Here is a 23,947-nt window from a genome sequence, read left to right as displayed (position 1 = left end):
GTGTGGATCCATTATATCATACATATATCACACAACAACAACACACGTGGTCACTTGTAATTTTAAATGTTAATTTTATTTTCTCACGCGTAATGCAGTAGATTCGATATTTTCTATATATAGCTGTTCACGCGGTGTAGTCGTAACCTATGCTGATGATTTTCATGCAAGCCACGATTCAATAAGAGAAAGTTCGAACGCGCCGGCGCAGTCGAATAACTATTCTACGCGCGCAGAGGTACTACTTACTTAACGCGGGTAGAAACTTTTCACTCGAAAAAATTTCAAAGAAGTACAGAATCATCTTTGAAAAGTTTACGTAAGAAAAATAAGAATTGTTAATGATAAAAGTAAGTCATCGATTTCAGCTCTATAGAGTAGAAGAAAAAAAAGGCCTGACTTTTCGTATTTTAAATAATTTGTTTTGACTCTGTTTTGTACAATTATATTTATTTTATTTATATAATTATAAATATTCTTTTTGCATTATTATAAATGAACATAAATCATATTTTCAAAATTTTTTTTATCTCTGCGAATCCAACGGATTTTGAAAGTTTATAGTTTGAAACGAAGTTATCGATTTTTAGAGGTATCCATGGGTTTTTGAAATTGTTTTGGCCTCAGAAAATCGGGATTGACGTTAAGTAGCTAAATAAGTCGCCAGCTTTTCTATAACGTCAAAATCGGCTTTCTAAATACATTGTTTTTTGTATTATTTTCCATAGAATCAAAAGCCATCATTGATTTTGGCGTATAAAATCATTTTTTGCCATGAAATGGTTGAATTCGATTGTTATCGTGAGTACAGCTTGACGATAGGCTTGTTCAAAATTGACAAAAAAATTCAATGAGACCTTCCTCGCCAGAGATGATAATTGTAAAATCTTTCCTGCGTAAAATTTTCAGAATCTTCTAATTTCTGTCTAGGACTGTTACGTTTCTCGCTAAAATCAGACTAGTCGCGATCACGATGATTTTGTATAAACATGGGAGTCTATCGATTGATAAATTTCTATTTTTTATCATCTTGAATTTGATGGTGATCATCGGAACAGTATGACGATAGGCTTATTCAAAACCGAAAAAAAATACAATGAGACCTTCCTCGCCGTAGAGGATGTCTGTAAATTTTTTGTAGCATAAATTTTTTAGGATTTATTCTGTTGAATCGAGTCTCGTCATTAGTTTTAGCCTAAAAATTTTTTTCAGTGGTGAAAATGCACTTTTTTGATATTTTTTTAAGCGAAAAACAGCTAGAAATTCGTTTTTCGTATTTATATGCAAATAAACTAAGCGAAAAAAAATCAATTAGACAAATAATTTGTTGTCTTTTTTTCCGTAGAATTGAATGTAGATATTAGTTTTACTCTATGTATTCATTTTTGAATAATATTGTTTATAACGCTTCACATTAGACATAATAATATTATCCATCATACTTATTGCATTATAATTGCGTATTTAGGAAACATTATTAACAGTATCATTTTTAGGTGACAGATTTTAGAATTCATTTCACTCTACCTTTTTTGTTTACCGCAAATTTTTGAAACTTTTCCATAACTGCGCGAGGAGACTCACTGTGAAATTATATGAGAAATTACATTATATGTCACATCCTACAATTATTTGAGCTAAATAAAAAAAAAAATAAACATTTTCTTACGATTCTTGGGAAAAATTTGAATTCATTCGATCCCATTAATATTTTAGCGATTCGATCATAGACAAAAAAATTGAAAAAAATTCGATTTCATGAGCCGAGTATGTTCCACAAAACCATATTATTAAAGTACTGGTATCAAGGTTTGATCTCTTTGAGCGAAAATAGGGGCAGCGACCTTACCGGCCGGTAATTTATAAGAAAAAAAAAATTAAAAACCAAAAATAAAACTAAAATAAAATACGTATATTTAAGTACGCTCCCACTCGTGTGCATAAAGTGTGCAAATATAAATAAATATACTGCACTCTCGACTCTTCGCGCGCGCCCGTCGGCTATATAGATGCGTGCTGCTGCGTGCGCACAAGTATATAGACACACATGACACACACACACACACACACACACTCACATGATGACACACCGACGCGCGACATAAGATCAACAAAAGTCGAAGTTTCGAGCTGCTCTCCGCCGCTTTAGTAAAGAAACAGTCAGAGTCTGTCCGTCTATAAAGCAGCACAGCAGCAGCAGTAGCACCATTATACTCGGAGGCATAGAGACGTTTTTTTTTAAACGCGCCTCTCTCGGCTCTCCAGCCCGTTCCTTTTTTCTAATACAATAATAGTTCCCCCGTGTATATAGTTCGTCCGTCCGTGTGTGCATCCTTCTCTTTTCCTCTTGCGCGCAAAAAGTGCAACTTGCAGCAGAAGCAGTGCAAACGGCAGCAATAGAGTGACTATATAGTGGGCCGCGCTATACTCTTCGCACACACAAACACATACATGCATAGAATTACCTACACAATCATGAGGAAAGTAGTAATACCGAACGAGTGCGTGCTACTGCGGGCACTGGCACCGCAATCGGCCTTCAATTACATTCCCAGCAGACAGTCGACGTCGAGCAGCAGTACACCGATCGTCATGTCGGACGGCCAAAAGTTGGACAAAGCCGAGCTGAAGGCGCGACTGACGCCGCTCCAGTGGCACGTCACCCAGGAGAAGGGCACCGAGCGGCCGTTCTCGGGCGCCTACAACAAGCACTACAAGCAGGGCCTGTACACGTGCGTCGTCTGCGAGCAGCCGCTCTTCCACTCGGACACCAAGTACGACTCGGGCTGCGGCTGGCCGGCCTTCAACGACGTGCTGGACGAGGGCAAGGTGAAGCTCAACCGGGACTCGAGCCACGGCATGGACAGGACCGAGGTCACGTGCTCCAAGTGCGACGCCCATCTCGGCCACGTTTTCAACGATGGACCCAAGCCAAAGAGGAAGCGCTTCTGCATCAACTCGGCGTCTATCAATTTCCATCCTGCTACGGAAGCCAAGAATGAATAATTTAGTTGACACAGTCTGTCTCTGTGTATTTGCGTGTGATTATATATAATAATAGTATGCAGGTGTGTTGAGCGTGTGTGTGTGTGTGTGTTTCTCAGCTATGCACGTTATATACTTATACGTATTCTTAGTGTGGCTTGCAAGCTGTGATGCAAGATTATTGTGATGAAGCTCTGAATGTGTATAGCGTGCGAGTGTAAATATTGATTGATTATCTGGTGATTGTCCATCCGGGAGAAGAAAATTTATTAGCCTAACGACTTAAATATTAATACCAAAATCATTATAACAACGAAGAAAGTTATATTCTAGTAGCGTAGAGAGGGTATATACATTTTGTTCGGTCCTTGAACTGTTTTAACTGCTGTATCGTATAAGATTGAGAATTTTTAACAAACTAATGTTTGACCCATCAACTTTTTGTACGCCTACGAAAGAGATATTTTGCAGTATTTGATACTTACAAAGAAAAATGCTATATACATATATTTAACAAACACATGTGCACAAGCGTGCGGATAAGTTTTTAAACAAGGTTTTTAAAGGTATATGCAATATTTTGTACCAAAAAATGGGCAATTTTTTTAAAAAGCATTGACAATTGTATTAATCGACTGAAGTTCTGATTTGCTCATTATCTTCAATTCTAGTGCAAAATTGTAACCAATGATTGAAGTACGTTGTGCATGGATTTGCTTAAAACATTGAAAATTTTATTATGCTATCGAGAAAAAAACAATCCAGCAAAATTGTATTTGAGTCAATATATTTATTTACTTAACTAAGTCAATAATTAAATCAGCAATATTAAAAAAAATATATAATAAATAAACAATCTTGTATTTTTAATTTATAAAAAAAAAACACAAAGTGCTACAAAAACTTCAAAATATCACAATGTCATCCGACGTATATAGCTATAAATGTCGCGATTCAATGCAAAATCTGCGAAATTTCGCTCGATGATTCATGCGTAAGCGTAAACACACATACTCGTGACGCACACGAACGCGGCTTCTCAATCCTATTACAAACGTCTCTGTGGTAATTTAACTTTTAGCGTAAAAGGCCCGGCGCGACGACGTCGACGGGGAAAATTTGTCATCCGCGACGTTTTTGCGTGTAAGCACGAGAGAGAGAAATGTCGACCTTGCGCGCGTCAAAATATCGTATATGTAGGTACGAAGGCATGCAGACTGCCGTGAACCAGACGCAAGGTCGAGTCGCGTCTTTATAGGTGCGCACTTGCTGCTAGCTGCACCTTACGCTCGCAGCAGCAGCAGCAGCAGCAGAAATCTGGATATCCGATTTCTTCGAGCGCACACGCGTCGATCGAATTACGATCTCGTTCTCGATCTTTGTTAGACTTGAAAAAAAAAAAGAAAGAAAAAGATTCGAAAGTTCGCTGGCTTGTAGTTAATAACCTTCGTTCGATGTGTGCGAGCATATTATAACACATAAACACATCATCAAACTCCATTGCGCCGCTCGTATCCGTGAATTTATAAATAAATCGGCGGCCCAATTTCCGAGTCAATGTTAAAAGCGATGTCGGTACCGCGGATATTTTTCGCGGGCACACGTGCTCGAGCGTCAAAGAGATAAATTTATTTTGAAGATATATATATATTTTTTTTTTCATTGAAGCGAAGGAATTTCGCAAATATTTGGCTTAAAAATACCGCGCAGCCGATAACGCATCGCGATCGGTATGAATCACGCCCGCCAAAAAGCTTCGAGAGCTTAATTTTGTATTCTTCTTATTCTTGCGTGCAGTGAACTTGAAGGAACTGAGAGAGCTTAAAAAACACGATGTTTACCTGGCCGCTACGGTATTGGCCATCGCGAGCTATTATTCAAATGAATAAAAATTAAATTTTACTGCAATAAAAACTTTTTTCACTTCTTTTAATATTACATTTTTTTCATAAGATTTATTACTCTATCCTGGCAATAGACCGTAACTAAAGAAAATGCCGATAAAATTTTAATTCAAACGTTTTAATTAAATTTTTAAGAATTACAGCAAGTTCCGCGTAAATTCCGAAGCACGTAGGTTCTCTAAATAATTCTAAAAACTTTTTGTACATGAAGTTTCTCCCTTTATTTTTATTATACTTTAACGAAGACAAAATGATTAAGTATCTTAGTCTCCTTGTTTACCCATCGACACTGCATACCTGAAGTAAGACTGTACTAAACCTGGACCCAGACAGTAGGCAGCGGCGTCGATCTCTTCCTCCGTAAAAGCTTTTACATCTTCCTCCGATATAACTTCCGCGTTGAGTCCACCCAATAGAAAATATACCACGTACTCCCTCCTGTCGCTGTGAACCTCTTGAATTCTTGCCGGCCAGAAAAAATTCAGCCTTGGCCTTATCGCCAAGACCACGTCGTTGGGAGAGTAACGCGAGGGAAATCCCTGGTTCGCGGGCGTCGATACTGTCGACGGTTGGTCGACGTCCATCGGTAACACCTCTGGCGTAGGTGGACGGGCCTGCGCCTCGTCGTCGGTGGGTGCGGATATCGGACGATTCGTCACGTTTGTTGGTGGTTGAACGGCGTCACTAGCTTCATTATCGGTGCTGAAAATTTAATTTGATTTTCGAGTGTAAAATTATTGTACGAACATTTTTAAAATAATTACTCACATCAACTCGATCGACTTATTTTTTATAAATTCAATCTCCTCGGGACCGAATTTGATATTTTTTAAATACGATCTTATCGTTTTCAAGCACCCATCCTCATTCAAGAACGTTTCGCGTCGAAGAAAGTTTGTAGCCGATATAACTGTGGCACCATCGACATTTTGCCCTTCTGGAAAACCATGCAGTTCATTGTATACCTTGGTCGCCGTTTCGGTATCGCAGTCATATATACTTCTGTATACTTCGCGATCTTGTCCGGGATACAGGAGATGCTCGACGCACGCGACCGTCAATATGTCAGGATTTATTTGGTACAGATTGGTTACCTTCAAGTAATCAAGTTTGAGAGCGAGAAATTTTTCAAACTCTCTAAATTGCGTTTGCGAGGGTGCTCGGTTTTCGCCAACGATTATATACAGCATATCCATTGTAATATCCTGTTTTTTTAGATCTTCTAATTTCACGTCTCGTATCACTAAATAATTTACCAAATTAATCAGAACATCCGCCTTAAATCTTTGTTCATCGAATATCGTACTATTTCTAGAAATTAAATTGAATTTTTGAGCATATCATTGTATCGAGCATTTTTCAAATATTTACTCACATTATTCGAAAGGATTCATTTATTATATATCTCATTTCTTCAGGATTGATATCAATTTTTTTCAAATACGCTCTTATCGTTTGCAAGACGATCCCATTTATGTTGGCTAACGTGTAGCTTCCAAAAAACAATTTAGCCGATTCATCGGCGACAGGATCGATTTCTTCGACATTACACAGTTTACACAGTTCTTTATACATAATACCCGACTTGTGGTAAGCATAAATGTTTCTATATTCTTCATCGGTTTGCCCAGGCCACAGCAGAAGTTCGATACAAGCGACGACTAGTATGCCTCGATTTATTCGATACAGAGGAGTTGTTTTCAAATAATCAATTTTAAAAGAAAGAATCGTTTTTCTAAACACATTAATATCACTTTTCGAATAGCCTTTTTTTGGTTCTTTTTTCATTCCCAGACGTATTATATCCCTCACGGTGCCTTCGTCTTCTAACTTTTCTTCTGTAATTTCATTCTTATTCAAATAATCTACCAAATTTATAAGATCAGCTGCACCAATTTTTTTACGATAGTATTCTTTGGTCAATGAGTAAGTTATTCGCGACATTTTTTTTCTTGTATCAAATGTTCTGATTCTGATTAAACGTTATATTTCAAACTAATGGTCGTTCGAAGATGATAATTAATATTTTATTTTGAATAGAATTAATTACTGTACAATTTGATGTGTGAGACGTTCGAGAATAATCACACTTCTGTCAATACTAACAGTTTCACAACTGTACACTTTGATCAAGATGACTTTGTTTCTCGCGCTCACACGAATTAGAAAATAAACAAAGCAGTCGAAAAGTACAAAAATGAAAACATAATTTTTACGTTCACCTCAACAGATTATTAACTTTTATATTTAATCTTTATTATTATAAAAGAATTATTTTAATGTCATGCAGAATTTCTACTGTATCTTAGCGAAATCTGATCAAAGTGAAAATTTTTCTCAGGTGTTCTAAACTGGCCGCTTTACCCCAGTAATAATAAAGGTCAATGATCATATTCGGTGATATCGTACAAATAATTACAATTTTAAAGCGTAAAAAAGCGAAAATTGGTTCCCTTCGATGGAGGGAAAAAATAATGACTTTAATTTCTTTTTGTGACTTTTTAAAATTATCAAAATTGAATTGTTAACTATTTTGGTTTAATTCCATAAATAAAGTAGCCGAAAAAAAAACTAGATAATAACAATAGTAATAAAATACTTAACTTTGAAAGATCAAAATTGAAACACGCCAAAAACTCGCGCACTGCGGTATGCATTGCTCAGTTTATATTTTTTCTGCTACATGTCTTCTGCTCGGAATCGAACATGCGTGTCGATAACCAACCACCGAAAATGAAAAAACAATTTCATTCGAGAATTAATAGAAAAAAAATTAATTCAAAGAGCTCTCTCGATAATTTCGAACTTTTATTGATTACCGTGTATCAGCCTAATTACGCTATTTTCGGAATCGACGTTCGAAGATGTAACGTATAGTACCGGATGGTAATGCAGACATCTGAATTGTCGCATCGCATGCTGCACGATATGTGTATAAGTGTTTTGACGTTGCAGACAGGATTGCGACTCGGGTTTCTTGCTGTGTTATGGCATTGAGTCACTTTTTCTGTTGATATTCTTGCAGTCAACTAGACGATATTTCAGATTTACCAATCCCTACACAATTTGAGTTTGTGTAATTTGTATTTCATTGTGAATTTCAAGAAATAATCAAGGTATGCATTGATTATAACCTATCGATTTGAGTTTGTTGATGCAGTGCATCAATACTCAATGTGTTGGTAAACAAACAGTGACAGTGTTTTCTAAAAACTAACTTTTAATTACTTTTTTCAGCAATATGGGTGAACGCAAAGGACAGAATCTGTACTATCCTCCGGATTATGATCCCAAATTCGGAGGTATCAACAAATTTCAAGGCACTCATGCTCTTAGAGAGAGAGCAAGAAAGCTTCACATGGGGATTTTAATCATTAGATTTGAAATGCCATTCAACATATGGTGTGAGGGGTGTAATAATCATATTGGCATGGGTGTACGATACAATGCAGAGAAGAAGAAAATTGGAATGTATTACAGTACGCCACTGTATCAGTTTCGAATGAAATGTCACTTGTGCGATAACCATTTTGAAATTAAGACTGATCCAGCGGTAAGTTTCTTAGGTAGTGATTATAGTTTTTTGTGCTTAAAGGCATGAAATTAATTGAATTGTTTATTTTTTAGAACCTAAATTATGAGATAGTTAGTGGAGCAAGGAGACAAGAAAATCGCTGGGATCCAACAGAAAATGAACAAATAGTTCCAGAAACTAAAGAAGTTTCAAGAAGGTTGTACGATGATGCTATGTATAAATTAGAACATGAATTAGAAGATAAGACAACGGCAAAAGTTAGAAAGAACGCATTGCAAAGGGCAGTAGCTTTAAATGAAGAATTATGGAAAGATGATTATAGCTCTAACTGTGCACTAAGAGACATTTTTAGGGTAAGTTATGACAAAATAGAGTTTGATTTATCTTTAGTAAAATTGTTGCATTACTCAATTTTTCTGATCACTTACAGACTAAAAAGAAGGAATTAGAAACTAAAGCTTCCATTAATCAAAAATTGAAGGATAAACTTGGTTTGACTACTGATCTCATAGATGAACACGAAGATGATATAAAATTAGCTAAGCTTTTATCCCAACAAAAATTAAAAAGTAAGTAAAATTTAGTCAAGAAATCTCAAACCTTGGATAATTACTTACAAAAAATATTATGCTACTGTTTCAGATAAAACAAAAGTCCTACCACTAAAAAGACTCATAGCAGTTGCCAAATCAAGAGAAAGAGCCAAAAATAAACCCATTCCTTTGCAAGGATCTAAATCTAAGAGCGAAACCACAACCTTGGCATCAGTGTCGGCAAGCGCATCAACCTCGGGTAGCAGTGGTACAAGTAGCAATCCCACTTCTGCTCTACCATCGTTAGTTCACTACGATAGCTCGAGTTCCGAAAGTGGTTGTTGATGATCTTGATCATCGGCAGCCCAATGTACATACATAAAGTTTATCGTGTAAATAAATAGATCATTAATATTCTATATTTTATACAACCCAGTGCGAACAACTGGAATTTAATAAACTGAGTCGTTATCTCTCATAAAGCTCCAATTTTTTCATTTTATACATATAAAATCTGCATTATCACATATAGTTTGATAAGAAAATCTGTTGAATAAAACACATATGAATCATATAATCTATTTACACTTGGAAGTTCCTCTCAAACTTTTAGCCCGCATTGGACATGAAATCCACCAAAACCTCCTCCTCGATTGGTGCAGCTGTCTGCTGCTGCTGCTGCAATTGCTGCTGATGCTGCATCTGCATCTGCATCTGTTGTTGTTGCTGTTGCTGCTGTTGTTGCTGCTGCTGCTGCAGCCTCCTCTTGGTCACGTACAGCTTTCTGTTGTGCATGCAGACGAGATAGGCGTGGTGCTCGAACGAGAACTCGATCTTGCTGAAGTCGCCGAGCGGCTGCTGATCGTCCTGCGACTCGATGCGGTCGGTCAGTCGGGCGATCGACCTCACCACCTCGGCCAGTCTCTCGTCGTTCTCCAGATCGCCACCGGACTGCGTGTAAAAAAAAAAAAAAAAAATAAAAACAAAGAGTCGAATCAACATCCAAGCGTCGAGATTAGGCACTGTGCAGCTTACCTCGAGAACTCCGCCGTGCTCGTTGAGCACGAGGTGGCCCACCAGGTCGGGTATCCGATCGAAGCTAACCATATCTTTTGCCGAGTTAGCTTGTGTACACACAACTGTCCAAGTCCGTCTGCCTGTCACATACGCATATATATGCACGAAACAGTCCTCGTGTTGATATTGTTATTGTTATCGCGATGACAGATTTCTGCTGCGCGGGACAAGTTCGCGCGGCCGCCCAACGATGTCGCTCCAGTACACGGACCCACGCGGCGATCATACGTTACGAATATGACAGCTCGACTCGCGCGAAAAGTTTCGAATATATCCCGGCAAACTAAACCGCCTATCTATAATATAATAATATAATTCACCCCCCGAAGAAAGAAAAATTATAGAGAGAGAGAGAGAGAAAGGGAGAATAAAAAACGAGCGTAATTACATTATGCAGCTAGATGTGGTCTTTATAAGATCCTATCTAAGGCTCCTCGGAGCGACTACTCCTATATACTTCATATACACGACGCTTATGCAGTATGTAACACACACGCGAGTGTTTAAACGCGTGTCTGTGTCTGTGTGTGTAGAGTCGCGATCGGTGAACTTTCACCGCTCTCGGGTTTAAACGCGACGCGAAGCACACACATATCTCTTTTGCTTCCTCGTGAAGTTGCGGTGCAGCTTGTATTAGGCCTCCTCCTATGTGCGCTGCGGAAAATTCCCACGATCGCTTTGCATTATGTATAATATGATGTATCCGTAGACATAATTTTGTGTACGATATGAAAAATTGTCGAGACGCGTGTGATAAGAGACGTTTTTAAATTGATTCATTCGTTTCTTTGAGATGATTTCTTCTCGCTCCTTCTTCTTTTTTTTGGTACAGTTGATATTCGTACGTATGTAATGTCATTTTTTAATCACCGATACGTTACACGCACGCGTATATATGAAATTCACAGAGTGCAGCAGCAGCGGCGGCGGCTGGCACTTACTTCGGAGATTGAAAATTACTTTCACTCGAGCGAGGAGGCCCGCCGATCGTCATCGTGCGCTCGGGCATTAAAAGCCTATATATACTACCGCTTGCTTTTTTTTTTTATCGTAAAATTTACGAACAATAATCGTGTGCGTGTGCGTGTATCATTATTATCGCGCGCATCAATTCATTTTTTCTCCTTGACTTATTTTTGAGGCGAAAGCTTGCACTTTGGGCAAAAAAGAGAGAGAGAGAGAGAGAGAAAAGGAGAGTGATAAGGAAAAAGTTGACCGCACATCCGGGGCGACGAATTCTCGTCTGTGTGATTTTTTTGGTTCTTCTTCTCTCTCTTTTTTTTGTCTGTGTGTGACTTTCGTTCGTTGTAAACGATCGAATGTTTGAAAAAAAAAATGAATTTACATTTTCTCTTTCTCTTTATAGTTATTTATTTCATTTAAATAGGGTCTCACGCAGAGAGATGAACGTCGATTTGTGCGATTTCACGGTATTTCACTTTCTTATCGATGTATTGCGCTTTTTATGCGATTTTGGAACATTTTCCGTAAAATTGAGTAGCTAAATATAATTGTTGTTTCTCTAAACACGAGATTAGTTGTAGGTTCCCTTGGAGTTGAATAACTTTCAACAGATGATTTGATGTTTTTTACTATGTTGTCTATCAGAAATTTAATCTGTAATACTTAGTTTCCAATAAATCGGTAAGTTGATCGTAAACAATATGAGAATGAACAATTTTGACATCGCATCTCGAAGCACTGATCGTGCTTACAGTAGTGAAAATAAATTAGTTTGAATTTAATTTCCAAGGTAGCAACTCAAAAAGTCGTTTAATTCAGATACTAAAATGGACGACAGTAGGAAGAAAATCGAAGAATTTGTCTCAAAAGATGATTTAGGTGAACATGGTATTGTTTTTTCTGACGAAAAAAACTACAATTGTGATATCGGTCAGGAGCCATTTATACTAGAATCAAGCATGACATCACACCGAGGCACAACTCACAATGAACGAAAAAATTACGCATGCGACAAGTGCGAAAAGAAATTTGAGTTCCGAAGTCATCTGAGTAGACACCAAATATCAGTACACAAAAGTTGCAAAGATTTTGTATGCGACAAGTGCCAAAAGAAATTTGTGAAAAAATCAAGTTTATTCGCGCACCAAAAATTGGTACACAAAGATCGCGAAGATTTCAGGTGCAACAAGTGCGAGAAAAAGTTTGAAAATAAATCCACTTTACTCAAGCACGAAAAAATATTCCACGAAGTTTTAAAAGATTACTTGTGTGAAAAGTGCGCGAAAAGATTCGGAAATAAACATGGTTTGCTCGCGCACATAAAAATAGTTCATGAAGGTACAAAAAATCACTTATGCGACAGGTGCGAGAAGAAGTTCGGACAAAAAGCGCATTTGCTTAGTCATCAGAAAACAGTTCACGAAAATCGTAAAGATTTCGCATGCAAACAGTGCGAGAAGAAATTTACACAAAAATCTAATTTGCTCTTCCACCTCAAGGCGGTACACGAAGGTCGAAAAGATTTTGCATGCAACAAATGCGAGAAGAAATTTGGATTCAAATCAAATTTGCTCGAACACCAAAGGATAGTACATGAAGGTCGGAAAGATTACGCATGTGATAAGTGTGAACAGAAATTTGGAAGTAAATCAGACTTGGTGAAGCACCAAAAAATAGTTCACGAAGGTCGCAAAGATTATGTATGTGACAAGTGCGAAAAAAAATTTGGACAAAAATCGAATTTGTTTTACCATCAAAGGACAGTCCACGAAGGTCGCAGAGATCACGACTGTGACAAATGCGAGAAAAAATTTGGAGATCGGCAGCAATTGCTCAGACACCAAATAACAGTCCACGAAGGTCGCAAAGATTTCGCATGCGAAAAGTGTGAAAAAAAATTTGGACTCAAATCGACTTTACTTTCGCACGAGAGAACAGTCCACGAAGGTCGTAAAGATTTTGTCTGTGACAAGTGTGAGAAGAAATACGGAAACAAAACGAATTTGCTCAGTCATCAGAAAACAATTCATGAAGGTCGCAAAGATTATGCATGCGACAAGTGCGAGAAAAAATTCGGAACTAAATCAGATTTGTTGAAGCACCAAAAGTTCATACACGAAGGTCGTAAAGATTTTGTATGCAAAAACTGCGAAAAGGAATTCCGAACCAAACATTATTTGCTCGTCCACCAAAAGACAGTCCATGAAGGTCTGAAGGATTTTGCATGTGACAAGTGCAAACAGAAATTCGGACAAAAAATGCAATTGCTCAGACACCAAGTTGCAGTTCATGAAGGTCGCAAGGATTACGCATGCGACAAGTGTGAAAAAAAATTTACTCAAAAACAGCATTTGCTCATCCATCAAAAAACAATCCATGAAGGTCGCAAAGATTATGCATGCGACAAATGCGAGAAGAAATTCGGACGAAAAGTAGATTTGCTTTTGCACCAAAGGACAATACATGAAGGTCGGAAAGATTGCGCGTGTAATAAGTGTGAACAGAAATTTGGACAAAAAGGGCAATTGCTTAGACACCAAAGGAAAATACACGAAGGTTGCAAAAATTACCCAAAAGACAACTGCGAGAATAAATGATGATTGACAATTGTAAATGTATACATATGTTTTTGTAAAATACACCTTTCTACATTGACGTTGTGGTGTTTTCAGATTCGACTCGAACTCCCACATCCCTATAGTCATTTTTGACAAACAAGGAGCTGCCCACAGTGGTGGATCGTGGAGACGTTTACCAATTTTAAAAGAAATATCAACATTTTTTATCACACACTTATAAATATATTATTTACTGCATGTCATTATGTGTAAAATTGATGCTATCTGTCGGGAGATTTCTTGAAAATTTTCAGTTTTAGAAGACCCAAAAATTCCTCGAAGAAATCATCGACATATTAGAATTTTAAATTGCTTCAAACATTGTTAGGATATAAATAGATAAATCGGTAACTTGATTGTAAACAATATGAAAATAAACGTTATTGACATTGCCTTTTGAAGCACTGAACATGCTTATAATAAAAATAAATTAGTTTGAATGTTATCTTTCCAACGAAACAAGCAATAATAACAAAAGATAAAATTAACTCATTTCCAAGGTTCCAAATCAAAAGTCGTTTCATTGAGTTACTAAAATGGATGAAACTATGAAGAAAGTCGAAGAAGTTTGCTCAAAAGATAATTTAGGTGAACATGATATTGTTATTTTAGACGAAAAAAACTGCATATGTGATATCGGTCAGGAGCCATTTATACTAGAATCAAGCATGACATCACACCGAGGCACAACTCACAATGAACGAAAAATTTACGCATGTGATAAGTGCAAAAAAAAATTTGAGTTCCGAAGTCATCTGAGTAGACACCAAATATTAGAACACAAAAGTCGCGACGATTTGGCATGTGACAGGTGTGAACAGAAATTTGTGAAAAAGTCAAGTTTGTTTACGCACCAAAAATTAGTACACAAAAATCGCAACGTTTTCTCATGTAAAAAGTGTAACAAGAAATTTGAAAATAAATCAACTTTGGTCAAGCACAAAAAAATATTCCACGAAATTTTCAAAGATTACTTGTGTGAAAAGTGCGCGAAAAGATTCGGAAATAAACATGGTTTGCTATTGCATATAGAGAAAGTTCATGAGGTTCGCAAAGATTTTTCCTGCGACCAGTGCGCGGATGTATTTATAAAAAAATCGCATTTGATCGATCACCAAAAGATAATACATAAAAGTCGCCGAGACTTCCCATGCAATAAGTGCGAGAAGATATTTGGAAAAAAATTAAATTTACTCTCACACCAAGTAACAGTTCACGAAAGTCGGGAAGATTTTGCATGTACTAATTGCGAGAAGAAATTTGAAAAAAAAGCACATTTGATCAAACACCAAAGGACGGTCCACGAGGGTCGCAAAGATTTAGCATGCAATGAGTGCGGGAAGAAATTTATACAAAAATCAGTTTTGTTGAAACACCAAAGAACAGTCCACGAGGGTCGAAAAGATTTTGCATGCAACAAATGCGAGAAGAAATTTGGACTCAAATCGACTTTACTTTTGCATGAAAAGACGGTCCATCAAGGACGTAAAGACTATGCATGTGACAAGTGTGAAAGAAAATTTGGACAAACATCTCATTTGATTACACATCAAAAGACAGCACACGAGGGACGCAAAGACTATGCATGTGACAAGTGTGAGAAGAAATTTGGACGAAAATGGAATTTACTCTCACATCAAAAGACAGTCCACGAGGGTCGCAAAGATTACACGTGTAACACGTGCGAGAAGAAGTTTGGCGATAAATCTTATTTGCTCCTTCATCAAAGAACAGTCCACGAAGGTCGTAAAGATTACGCATGCGATAAGTGTGAACAGCAATTCGGACAAAAAGTGCAATTGCTTAGACACCAAAGAAAAATACACGAAGATTGCATAGATTACGCAAAAAACTATTACGAGAATAAATGATAGTTGACAATTGTAAATGTATTCATATGTGTTTTTTTTTAATTCCAATAAAAATTTGTCTGAAGTGATTGATTCTAATCTGATATCAACTACCGTTACACCTTTGTACACTGACGTTATGGTGTTTTCAGATTTACTATCATTACTTATTACTACTTTCGGTGCATTTGTTGGCGATTTGGGTTTTGAAGCTTTTTTATATACAAGGATCAGCCGTGAGTTTGTTTCAGTTGACTACTGGATTTTTTTTATCGACGTTACGTAATAATATCCCGACTCAGACCTGATAAAACATACCTCATTGAATGCTTTTGATAAATTAGCAGATGGAGAGCTATTTATTTTTATTGTGCACAAGGAAGTATTAACTTAACATGAACAAACATTCAACGTTAAACATTGACTACCAACAAGTTTTCCACTCGTTGTTAAAAACACACACAAAAACTTGTGTTTCATTTATCTTTTTGCATATCCTGATTAGCTGGTGAATTTTAGCATATTTACAATTATTGTAATTAAAACAACAATATTCACAACAATAAGAAAAATTAATTTAACAACATTCAACGTATTTGATAAACTTGTGCCATTATTAAGTTACTATGGCAAGAAATCTCGCTTATTGTCATCCGTTTTTTAGTCTACAGGGAGAGAAAATATGGTCATACTTTTCAAAGTTTTTATTTTTTTACGAGAAAGTCGCCGGGAAACTTTTTAAGTTGAATATCTCTCAAAATATATTTTAAAGATTTTTTTAAATGATCTAGATTGAAAGATAAGGAAATTTTCCATAGAAATAGCTGCCTTCCAAAGTATGCAAGAAAAATTTTCTTGGCCGCTTTGTTACGGGTGAAGCCCCGAGAGATAGAAGCAGCGCCCAGCTATGTAAACTTTGAATTTTATTCGTGTCATTTTTAACAGAGCCTCGCACGCATGCAAGAGAAAGAAAGATATGAAGCTACACGAAGTTACGAAGAGATGTTGCCACTTTGAATCGGCCCGTTATTTCGTTAGTTCGTAGATACATGTTTAATTTTATGATTTTTCGGAGTTGATGACTGCCTCGACACCGTGAAAGACAGACATGAGTTTCCAGGGCACGTATAAAAAATGTACACATGGTATCATCGTATGTACCGTACATTTAAATCATGATTTAATGATATCCATCGAACAGTATTTGGAGTTTCAAAACTCAAAAACATTCGAGGTATTGCACTGGAAATTGGAAAAAAACTCGGAGCCAAGTGCGATGCAATCAATTTGTTGCTTTCGAAAAATATCTCGGGATCGGATAGTGGTGCATTATGAAGCGTGCCAATCACGTCATAAAATCGATGTTCTGTTTCTGTCGGGAAATTGTCGCCAAGTCGTCAAGTTAGAATCTTAAACTAGTTCATATTGAGAAGGAAAATAAGTATAAGCAAATAAATCGGTAACTTGATTCTAAACAATATGAGAATAAACGATTTTCCAATCGCCTCTCGAAGCACTGATCATGTTTATAGTATAAACAAATTGGTTTATATAATGTCTTTCCAGATGAAACAAGCCTAAATAACAAAATATAAAATTTACTCATCTAATAACCGTATCATAAAATAAAAGTACCCAACGTCTCATTCAGACACTAAAAATGGACAAAAGTGATGAAAAAACCGAAGAAGTTATCTCTGAGGATGTTTCGGATGACAAAAAATACATTTGTGATATTTGTGAGGAGGTATTTGAACTAAAATTAAGCTTGTTAACACACCGTAACACAATTCACAATCAACAAAAAGATTACTCATGTGACAAGTGTGACATGAAATTTGAGTTCCGAAGTCATTTGAGTAGGCACCAAATATCTGAACACAAAAGTTGCAAAGATTTTGCATGCGACCAGTGTGAGAAAAAATTCGTGAAAAAATCGAGTTTATTTGCACATCAAAAATTGGTACACAAAAATCACAAAGATTTCAGGTGCAATAAGTGCGAAAAGAAATTTGAAAATAAATCAACTTTACTCAAGCACAACAAAATATTCCACGAAATTTTCAAAGATTACTTGTGTGAAAAGTGCGCGAAAAGATTCGGAAATAAACGTTGTTTGCTATTGCACTTAAAGACAGTCCACGAGGGCCCCGAAGATTTCGCATGTGACAAGTGTGAAGAGACATTTAAAAAAAAATCAAAATTGTTTTTTCACATCAAGATAATGCACGAAAATCAAAAAGATTTCACATTCGGATTCTTCAAAGATTACTCATGTGACTATTGTGGGAAAAGATTTGGACATAAATCAAGTTGGCTTCAACATATGACAATTATTCACAAGAGTCGCAAGCAGTACGCATGCGATGGATGTGAGAAGAAATTTGGACAATATGCACTTTTCCTCACCCACCTAATGAAGGTGCACGAAGGCCAGAAAGATTTTGAATGTGACAAGTGTGAGAAGAAGTTTGGACAAAAATCGCATTTGCTCAAACATCAGAAAACAGTCCACGAAGGTCGCAAAGATTTCATATGCGACAGGTGTGACAAAAAATTTACACGAAAAACGAATTTGCTCTCTCATCATAGGATAGTCCACAAAGGTCGCAAAGATTACGCATGTGACAAGTGCAAAGAGAAGTTTGAAGAAAAATCGAAATTGATTAGACACCAAAAGACAGTACACGAAGGTCGCAAAGATTTTGCATGCAATAAATGCGAGAAGAAATTTGGACATAAACAGAGTTTGCTCAGCCACCAAAGGACAGCACACGAAGGTCGTAAAGATTACGCATGCAACGAGTGCGAGAAAAAATTCGGAACTAAGTCAGATTTGTTGAAGCACCAAAAGTTCGTACACGAAGGTCGTAAAGATTTTGTATGCAAAAACTGCGAAAAGGAATTCCGAACCAAACATTATTTGCTCGTCCACCAAAAGACAGTCCATGAAGGTGTGAAGGATTTTGCATGTGACAAGTGCAAACAGAAATTCGGACAAAAAATGCAATTGCTCAGACACCGAGTTGTAGTTCATGAAGGTCGCAAGGATTACGCATGCGACAAGTGTGAAAAAAAATTTACTCAAAAACAGCATTTGCTCCTCCATCAAAAAACAATCCATGAAGGTCGCAAAGATTATGCATGCGACAAATGCGAGAAGAAATTTGGATATAAATGGCTTCTAACTGCTCACCGTAAAACAGTCCATGAATGTTCGAAGGATTTCGCATGTTACAAGTGCGAACAGAAATTTGGACAAAAATGGAATTTGCTCTTACATCAAAAGACAGTCCACGAAGGTCAGAAAGATTTCGCATGTGACAAATGCAAAAAGAAATTTGGACAAAAAGCGCATTTGCTTAGTCATCAGAAAATGGTTCATGAAGGTCGAAAAGATTTCGCATGCAATGAGTGCGAAAAGAAATTTACGCAAAGATATAATTTGCTGTGCCACCTAAACACAGTACACGAAGGTCGTAAAGATTTTTCATGCAACAAATGCGAGAAGAAATTTGGACGAAACGCATATTTGCTTGTCCATGAAAAGACAGTCCACGAAGGTCGTAAAGATTACGCTTGCGATAAGTGTGAACGAAAATTTGGACAAAAAGGACAATTGCTTAGACACCAAAGGAAAATACACGAAGGTTGCAAAGATTACGCGAAAGACCATTGCGAGAATAAATAATGATTGACAATTGTAAATGAATACAAATGTTTTTATAAATAACACCTTTGTACACTGACGTTGGGGTTTTTTTTCAGATTCGACTCGAACTCCCACATCCCTATAGTCATTTTTAACAGAGAGCAGCCCGCGTCCGGTAGTGGATTATATCTGTGGTGAAAAGGCATAACGACTCAAGTCCATTTTTCGTAATTTCGAGAAAAACGCGTTTTAAGTTGATTGGGCCAGCCAAACTAAACGCGGACGAGTCGAGATCTGAACCTATGGTGTTTTAAGCTACTATGAGGTAGCTTTTCAACTATGTACTTATGAAATTGAAAGGCGCATCATAGCGATGATAGGGAGCAAAAAAGATGGATTTAAGTCATTTTGCCTTTCCACGGTTTGCACTTAAGTCCACTTTTGTCGGTCACACTTTTTTCAATATCGATTATTTCGCGCAGTTTGTCATCATAACCTCATTTAACGAATTCACATTGATAAAATTGCTCATTTAACGTTATACTGGTGTCAGATCTCAAATCTTGCAACGAAAACAGGCCAAACTGAAAATCGCGAAAATGGCCCCTCGCGTATTAAATGTACCAATCGTATAGTGAAATTCACAAATTCGAAGAGTGTGAGTTATTTGTATGTACGAGTATCATTTTCTTTCATTTTCAAATCAAAGTAGACTCTCTATAGCATTTTGAAGCTCGCAAAGGTGGACTTAAGTCGTTTTGCCTTTCCTCGTTTCTCATGAAATGGACTTAAGGGGACACATACACCTTAAACTCGAAAATTTTTTATTGCTTTATTGAGTAGGATTTTTCCGTCCCTTTCCATTGCTTTTTTCAAAATTCCAAAATTTAGATTTTGCCCTGAGATACAGCTGTTTCCGTGAACCCTTTTCCTATACTTTACGTGTTAAATTTTTTCTTCTTTTGCGTTTTCTGGCGAGTAGTGTTTTTGGTCATCTATCGTAACTTTCAGAGGGTACCGATTGAACTTCAGCACTAGGGTCACGTACACTTCTTCAGAACATCAATGGTTACGGTCACTACCTAGGATGAGACGATCGAACCAATAGATCGCTCTCATACAGTACTTTTACGACTTAAATTTCGGTAAATACGAAAAATGGAAAAAAATGTGTGCTTAACTGTTCAAGCAGAGTAATCTGCCCATTCGATCGTCTCATCCTAGGTAGTGACCGTAACCATTGATGTTCTGAAGAAGTGTACGAGACCCTAGTGCTGAAGCTCAATCCGTACCCACTGAAAGTTACGATAGATGACCAAAAACACTACTCGCCAGAAAACGCAAAAGAAGAAAAAATTTAACACGTGAAGTATAGGAAAAGGGTTCACGGAAACAGCTGTATCTCAGGGCAAAATCTAAATTTTGGAATTTCGAAAAAAGCAATGGAAAGGGACGGAAAAATCCTACTCAATAAAGTAATAGAAAAATTTTCGAGTTTAAGGTGTATGTGTCCCCTTAAGTCGTTATGCACGATGCTGAAACTAACGATAGAAGCTATATTCATCTATTCTGACCCTTGTACATCAAAGTAGGCACTACATATAGTTGTTTTTCACCGTAATATCGATTTCCATAAAAATGGACTTAAGTCGTTATGCCTTTCCACCACAGATGTTATGGAGCACACCAACGACGTCAAGGTGTGGACGCGGCTTTCGAATACATATTCAATTTCAAATACATATCAATATTTCTTATTATACATGTGTACAATGTATTATTTACTCGATTCTATTCTGTGTAAAATTGATGTTACATGTTGAGAGATTTTTGAAAATTTTTAGTTTTAGAAGACCCAAAAATTTCTCGAAGAAATTTTCGTCAAATTAGAATTCAAACATTATTAGGATAGTGTATAAATAGAGAATCAGTGACTAGATCGTAAACAATATGAGACTAAACGATTTTGACATCGCCTCTCGAAGCACTGTTCGTGCTTATAGTAGTGAAAATAAATTAGTTTGAATGTTATCTTTCCAATGAAACAAGCCATATTAACAGAAGATAAAATTCACTCATTCAATTTCCAAGGTAGCCAATCAAAGGTCGTTTAATTGAGATACTAAAATGGACGAAAGTGAGAAGAAAATTGAAGAAGTTGTCTCAAAAGATTACTTAGCTGAATACGACATTGTTTCTTTAAACGACAAACAAAAGGTTGGTGATATTTGCCAGGACGCATCTACACTAGAATCAAGTATAACATGCCGAGACACAATTCACAATGAACGAAAAAATTACGCATGCGATAAGTGCGAAAAGACATTTGAGTTCCGAAGTCATTTGAGTAGACACCAAATTTTAGAACACAAAAGTCGCGCCAATTTTGCATGTAACCAGTGCGAAAAGACATTTGTGAAACAACCGAGTTTGTTTACTCACCAGAAATTAGTACACAAAGATCGTGAATATTTGACATGCAACAACTGTGAGAGAAAATTTGAAAATAAACCAACTTTACGCAAGCACAAAAGAATATTTCACGAAATTTTCAAAGATTACTTGTGTGAAAAGTGCGCGAAAAGATTTGGAAATAAGCATGGTTTGCTATTGCATATAAAGAAAGTTCATGAGGTTCGCAAAGATTTTTCCTGCGACCAGTGCGTGGAGGTATTTATAAAAAAATCACTTTTGATCGATCACCAAAAGATAATACATAAAAGTCGCAGAGACTTCGCATGCAATAAGTGCGAGACGATATTTGAAAACAAATCCACTTTACTGCAGCACAAAAAAATATTCCACGAAGTTTTCAATGATTACTTGTGTGAAAAGTGCGCTAAGAGATTTGGAAATAAACATAGTTTGCTCTCTCACATCAAGACATTACACGAAAGCCTCGAAGATTTAGCATGTGACAAGTGTGACGAGAAATTTAAAAAAAAATCAAAATTGCTTTTTCACATCAAGATAATGCACGAAAATCGAAAAGATTTTACCTTCAGATTCTTCGAGGATTATTTATGTGACTATTGCGGTAAGAGATTTGGAAAGAAGTCAAGTTGGCTTCTACATACGACCATTCACGAGAGTCGCAAACAGTACGCATGTGGCAAGTGCGATCAAAAATTTGGACAAAATGCACATTTGCTCACACACTTAAAGACGGTACACGAAGGTCAGAAAGATTTTGCATGTAGCAAGTGTGAAAAGAAGTTCGGACAAAAACAGAATTTGCTCAAACATCAGAAAACAGTTCATGAAGGTCGCAAAGATTTAGCATGTGACAAGTGCGAAAAAGTATTTGCACAAAAATACAATTTACTCCATCACCAAAGGATAATACACGAAGGTCGCAAAGATTATGCATGTGACAAGTGCAAAGAGAAGTTTGGTGAAAAATCGAAATTGATTAGACACCAAAAGACAGTTCACGAAGGTCGCAAAGATTTTACATGTAATGAGTGCGAGAAGAAATTTACGCAAAAATATAATTTGCTCCTCCACTTAAAGACGGTACACGAAGGTCGAAAAGATTTTGCATGCAACAAATGTGAGAAGAAATTTGGACTGAAATCGAATTTATTTTTGCATGAAAAGACGGTCCATCAAGGACGTAAAGATTATGCATGTGACAAGTGTGAGAAGAAATTTGGACAAACATCGAACTTACTTTTACACCATAGGGCTGTACACGAGGGTTTCAAAGATTATGCTTGCGACAAGTGCGAGAAAAAATATACACAAAAATTTAATTTGCTCTTGCACCTGAAGACGGTTCACGAAGGTCACAAAGATTTCGCTTGCGATAAATGTGAGAAAAAATTTGTACGTAAAAATTATTTGCTTTTGCACCAAAAAACAGTTCACGAGGGTCACAAAGATCACGCATGCGACAAGTGCGAGAAAAAATTTGGACGAAAATCGGATTTGCTTTTGCACCAAAGGACAATCCATGAAGGTCGCAAGGATTACCCATGCCACACGTGTGAAAAAAAATTTACTCAAAAAACGCATTGGCTCTCCCATCAAAAAACTGTACACGAAGGTCGCAAAGATTACGCATGCGACAAATGCGACAAGAAATTTGGATATAAACGGCTTCTGATTACTCACCAAAAAACAGTCCATGATGGTAGGAAAGATTTTGCCTGTGACAAGTGTGAGAAAAAATTTGGAAACAAATCGAATTTGCTCGAGCACCGAAAGGCAGTACACGAAGGTTTCAAAAATTTTGCATGCAACAAATGCGAGAAGAAATTCGGGCTACAGTCCAATTTGATCAGGCACCGAAAAACAATCCATGAACTTCGCAAAGATCATGCATGCGATAAGTGCGAGAAAAAATTTGCACTCAAACAGCATTTTCTTGTCCATCAAAAGACAGTCCACGAATGTCGAAAAGATTTCCCGTGCGACAAGTGCGAGAAAAAATTCGGACGAAAAGCAGATTTGCTTGTCCATCGAACGACAGTCCACGAAGGTCGTAAAGATTACGCTTGCGTTAAGTGTGAACGAAAATTTGGACAAAAAGGACAATTGCTTAGACACCAAAGGAAAATATACGAAGGTTGCAAAGATTACGCAAAAGACAATTGCGAGAATAAATGATGATTGATAATTGCAAATGTATTCATATTTTTTTTTTAAATTCCAATAAAAGTTTGTCTGAAGTGATTGAGTCTTATCTTATATCAACTACCATTACGCCTTTGTGCACTGACGTTATAGTGTTTTCAGATTTACTATCATTATTTATTACTACTTATTACTACCGGATTTTTTTCATCAACGTCACGTAATAATATCCTGACCCTGACCTGATCAAAC

The 23,947-nt window shown here is 36.9% G+C and overlaps 4 protein-coding genes across 4 annotated transcripts; 2 read left to right on the top strand and 2 right to left on the bottom strand.

Annotated features, from left to right (window-relative positions):
- The first annotated feature begins 2,115 nt into the window (after window positions 1-2,115).
- Window positions 2,116-3,297, top strand: LOC106653441 (peptide methionine sulfoxide reductase MsrB-like). The gene has a single exon (XM_014372881.2). The coding sequence runs from the start codon at window positions 2,452-2,454 to the stop codon at window positions 3,004-3,006; it is 555 nt and encodes a 184-aa protein (XP_014228367.1). The 5' UTR covers window positions 2,116-2,451; the 3' UTR covers window positions 3,007-3,297.
- A 1,338-nt stretch (window positions 3,298-4,635) lies between these two features.
- On the bottom strand, window positions 4,636-6,989 carry LOC106653558. Its single transcript, XM_014373049.2, has 3 exons — window positions 6,265-6,989; window positions 5,658-6,200; window positions 4,636-5,591 (listed from the first exon to the last, which is right to left on the bottom strand). Exons 1-3 carry the CDS (start codon window positions 6,831-6,833, stop codon window positions 5,153-5,155), a joined length of 1,551 nt encoding a protein of 516 aa, XP_014228535.1. The 5' UTR covers window positions 6,834-6,989; the 3' UTR covers window positions 4,636-5,152.
- Window positions 6,990-7,838: 849 nt separating this feature from the next.
- Window positions 7,839-9,329, top strand: LOC106653559 (coiled-coil domain-containing protein 130 homolog). The gene is made up of 5 exons (XM_014373051.2): window positions 7,839-8,005; window positions 8,127-8,442; window positions 8,517-8,777; window positions 8,855-8,993; window positions 9,067-9,329. The coding sequence occupies exons 2-5, from the start codon at window positions 8,131-8,133 to the stop codon at window positions 9,300-9,302; spliced, it is 948 nt and encodes a 315-aa protein (XP_014228537.1). The 5' UTR covers window positions 7,839-8,005; window positions 8,127-8,130; the 3' UTR covers window positions 9,303-9,329.
- Window positions 9,330-9,430: 101 nt separating this feature from the next.
- On the bottom strand, window positions 9,431-10,161 carry LOC106653560 (ragulator complex protein LAMTOR4-like). Its single transcript, XM_014373052.2, has 2 exons — window positions 9,993-10,161; window positions 9,431-9,908 (listed from the first exon to the last, which is right to left on the bottom strand). Exons 1-2 carry the CDS (start codon window positions 10,062-10,064, stop codon window positions 9,567-9,569), a joined length of 414 nt encoding a protein of 137 aa, XP_014228538.1. The 5' UTR covers window positions 10,065-10,161; the 3' UTR covers window positions 9,431-9,566.
- Between the last annotated feature and the right edge of the window lie 13,786 nt (window positions 10,162-23,947).

This window comes from Trichogramma pretiosum, unplaced genomic scaffold (assembly GCF_000599845.2).
Source record: "Trichogramma pretiosum strain Unisexual culture from Peru unplaced genomic scaffold, Tpre_2.0 scaffold35, whole genome shotgun sequence".
NCBI classification, from domain to species: Eukaryota; Metazoa; Arthropoda; class Insecta; order Hymenoptera; family Trichogrammatidae; genus Trichogramma; species Trichogramma pretiosum.
The sequence above is the reverse complement of the archived record's forward strand: the minus strand, read 5'-3'. Positions and strand labels throughout refer to the sequence as shown.

Coding starts and splice junctions, on each gene's coding strand:
- LOC106653558 (XM_014373049.2), bottom strand. CDS start 6,833: ATGTCGCGAATAACTTACTCATTGACCAAAGAATACTATCGTAAAAAA. Junction 6,201..6,264: donor AATGAATCCTTTCGAATAAT/GTGAGTAAATAT, acceptor TTTAATTTCTAG/AAATAGTACGATATTCGATG. Junction 5,592..5,657: donor AATAAGTCGATCGAGTTGAT/GTGAGTAATTAT, acceptor TTAAATTTTCAG/CACCGATAATGAAGCTAGTG.
- LOC106653441 (XM_014372881.2), top strand. CDS start 2,452: ATGCATAGAATTACCTACACAATCATGAGGAAAGTAGTAATACCGAAC.
- LOC106653560 (XM_014373052.2), bottom strand. CDS start 10,064: ATGGTTAGCTTCGATCGGATACCCGACCTGGTGGGCCACCTCGTGCTC. Junction 9,909..9,992: donor AGCACGGCGGAGTTCTCGAG/GTAAGCTGCACA, acceptor TTTTACACGCAG/TCCGGTGGCGATCTGGAGAA.
- LOC106653559 (XM_014373051.2), top strand. CDS start 8,131: ATGGGTGAACGCAAAGGACAGAATCTGTACTATCCTCCGGATTATGAT. Junction 8,443..8,516: donor AAATTAAGACTGATCCAGCG/GTAAGTTTCTTA, acceptor TTTATTTTTTAG/AACCTAAATTATGAGATAGT. Junction 8,994..9,066: donor ATCCCAACAAAAATTAAAAA/GTAAGTAAAATT, acceptor CTACTGTTTCAG/ATAAAACAAAAGTCCTACCA.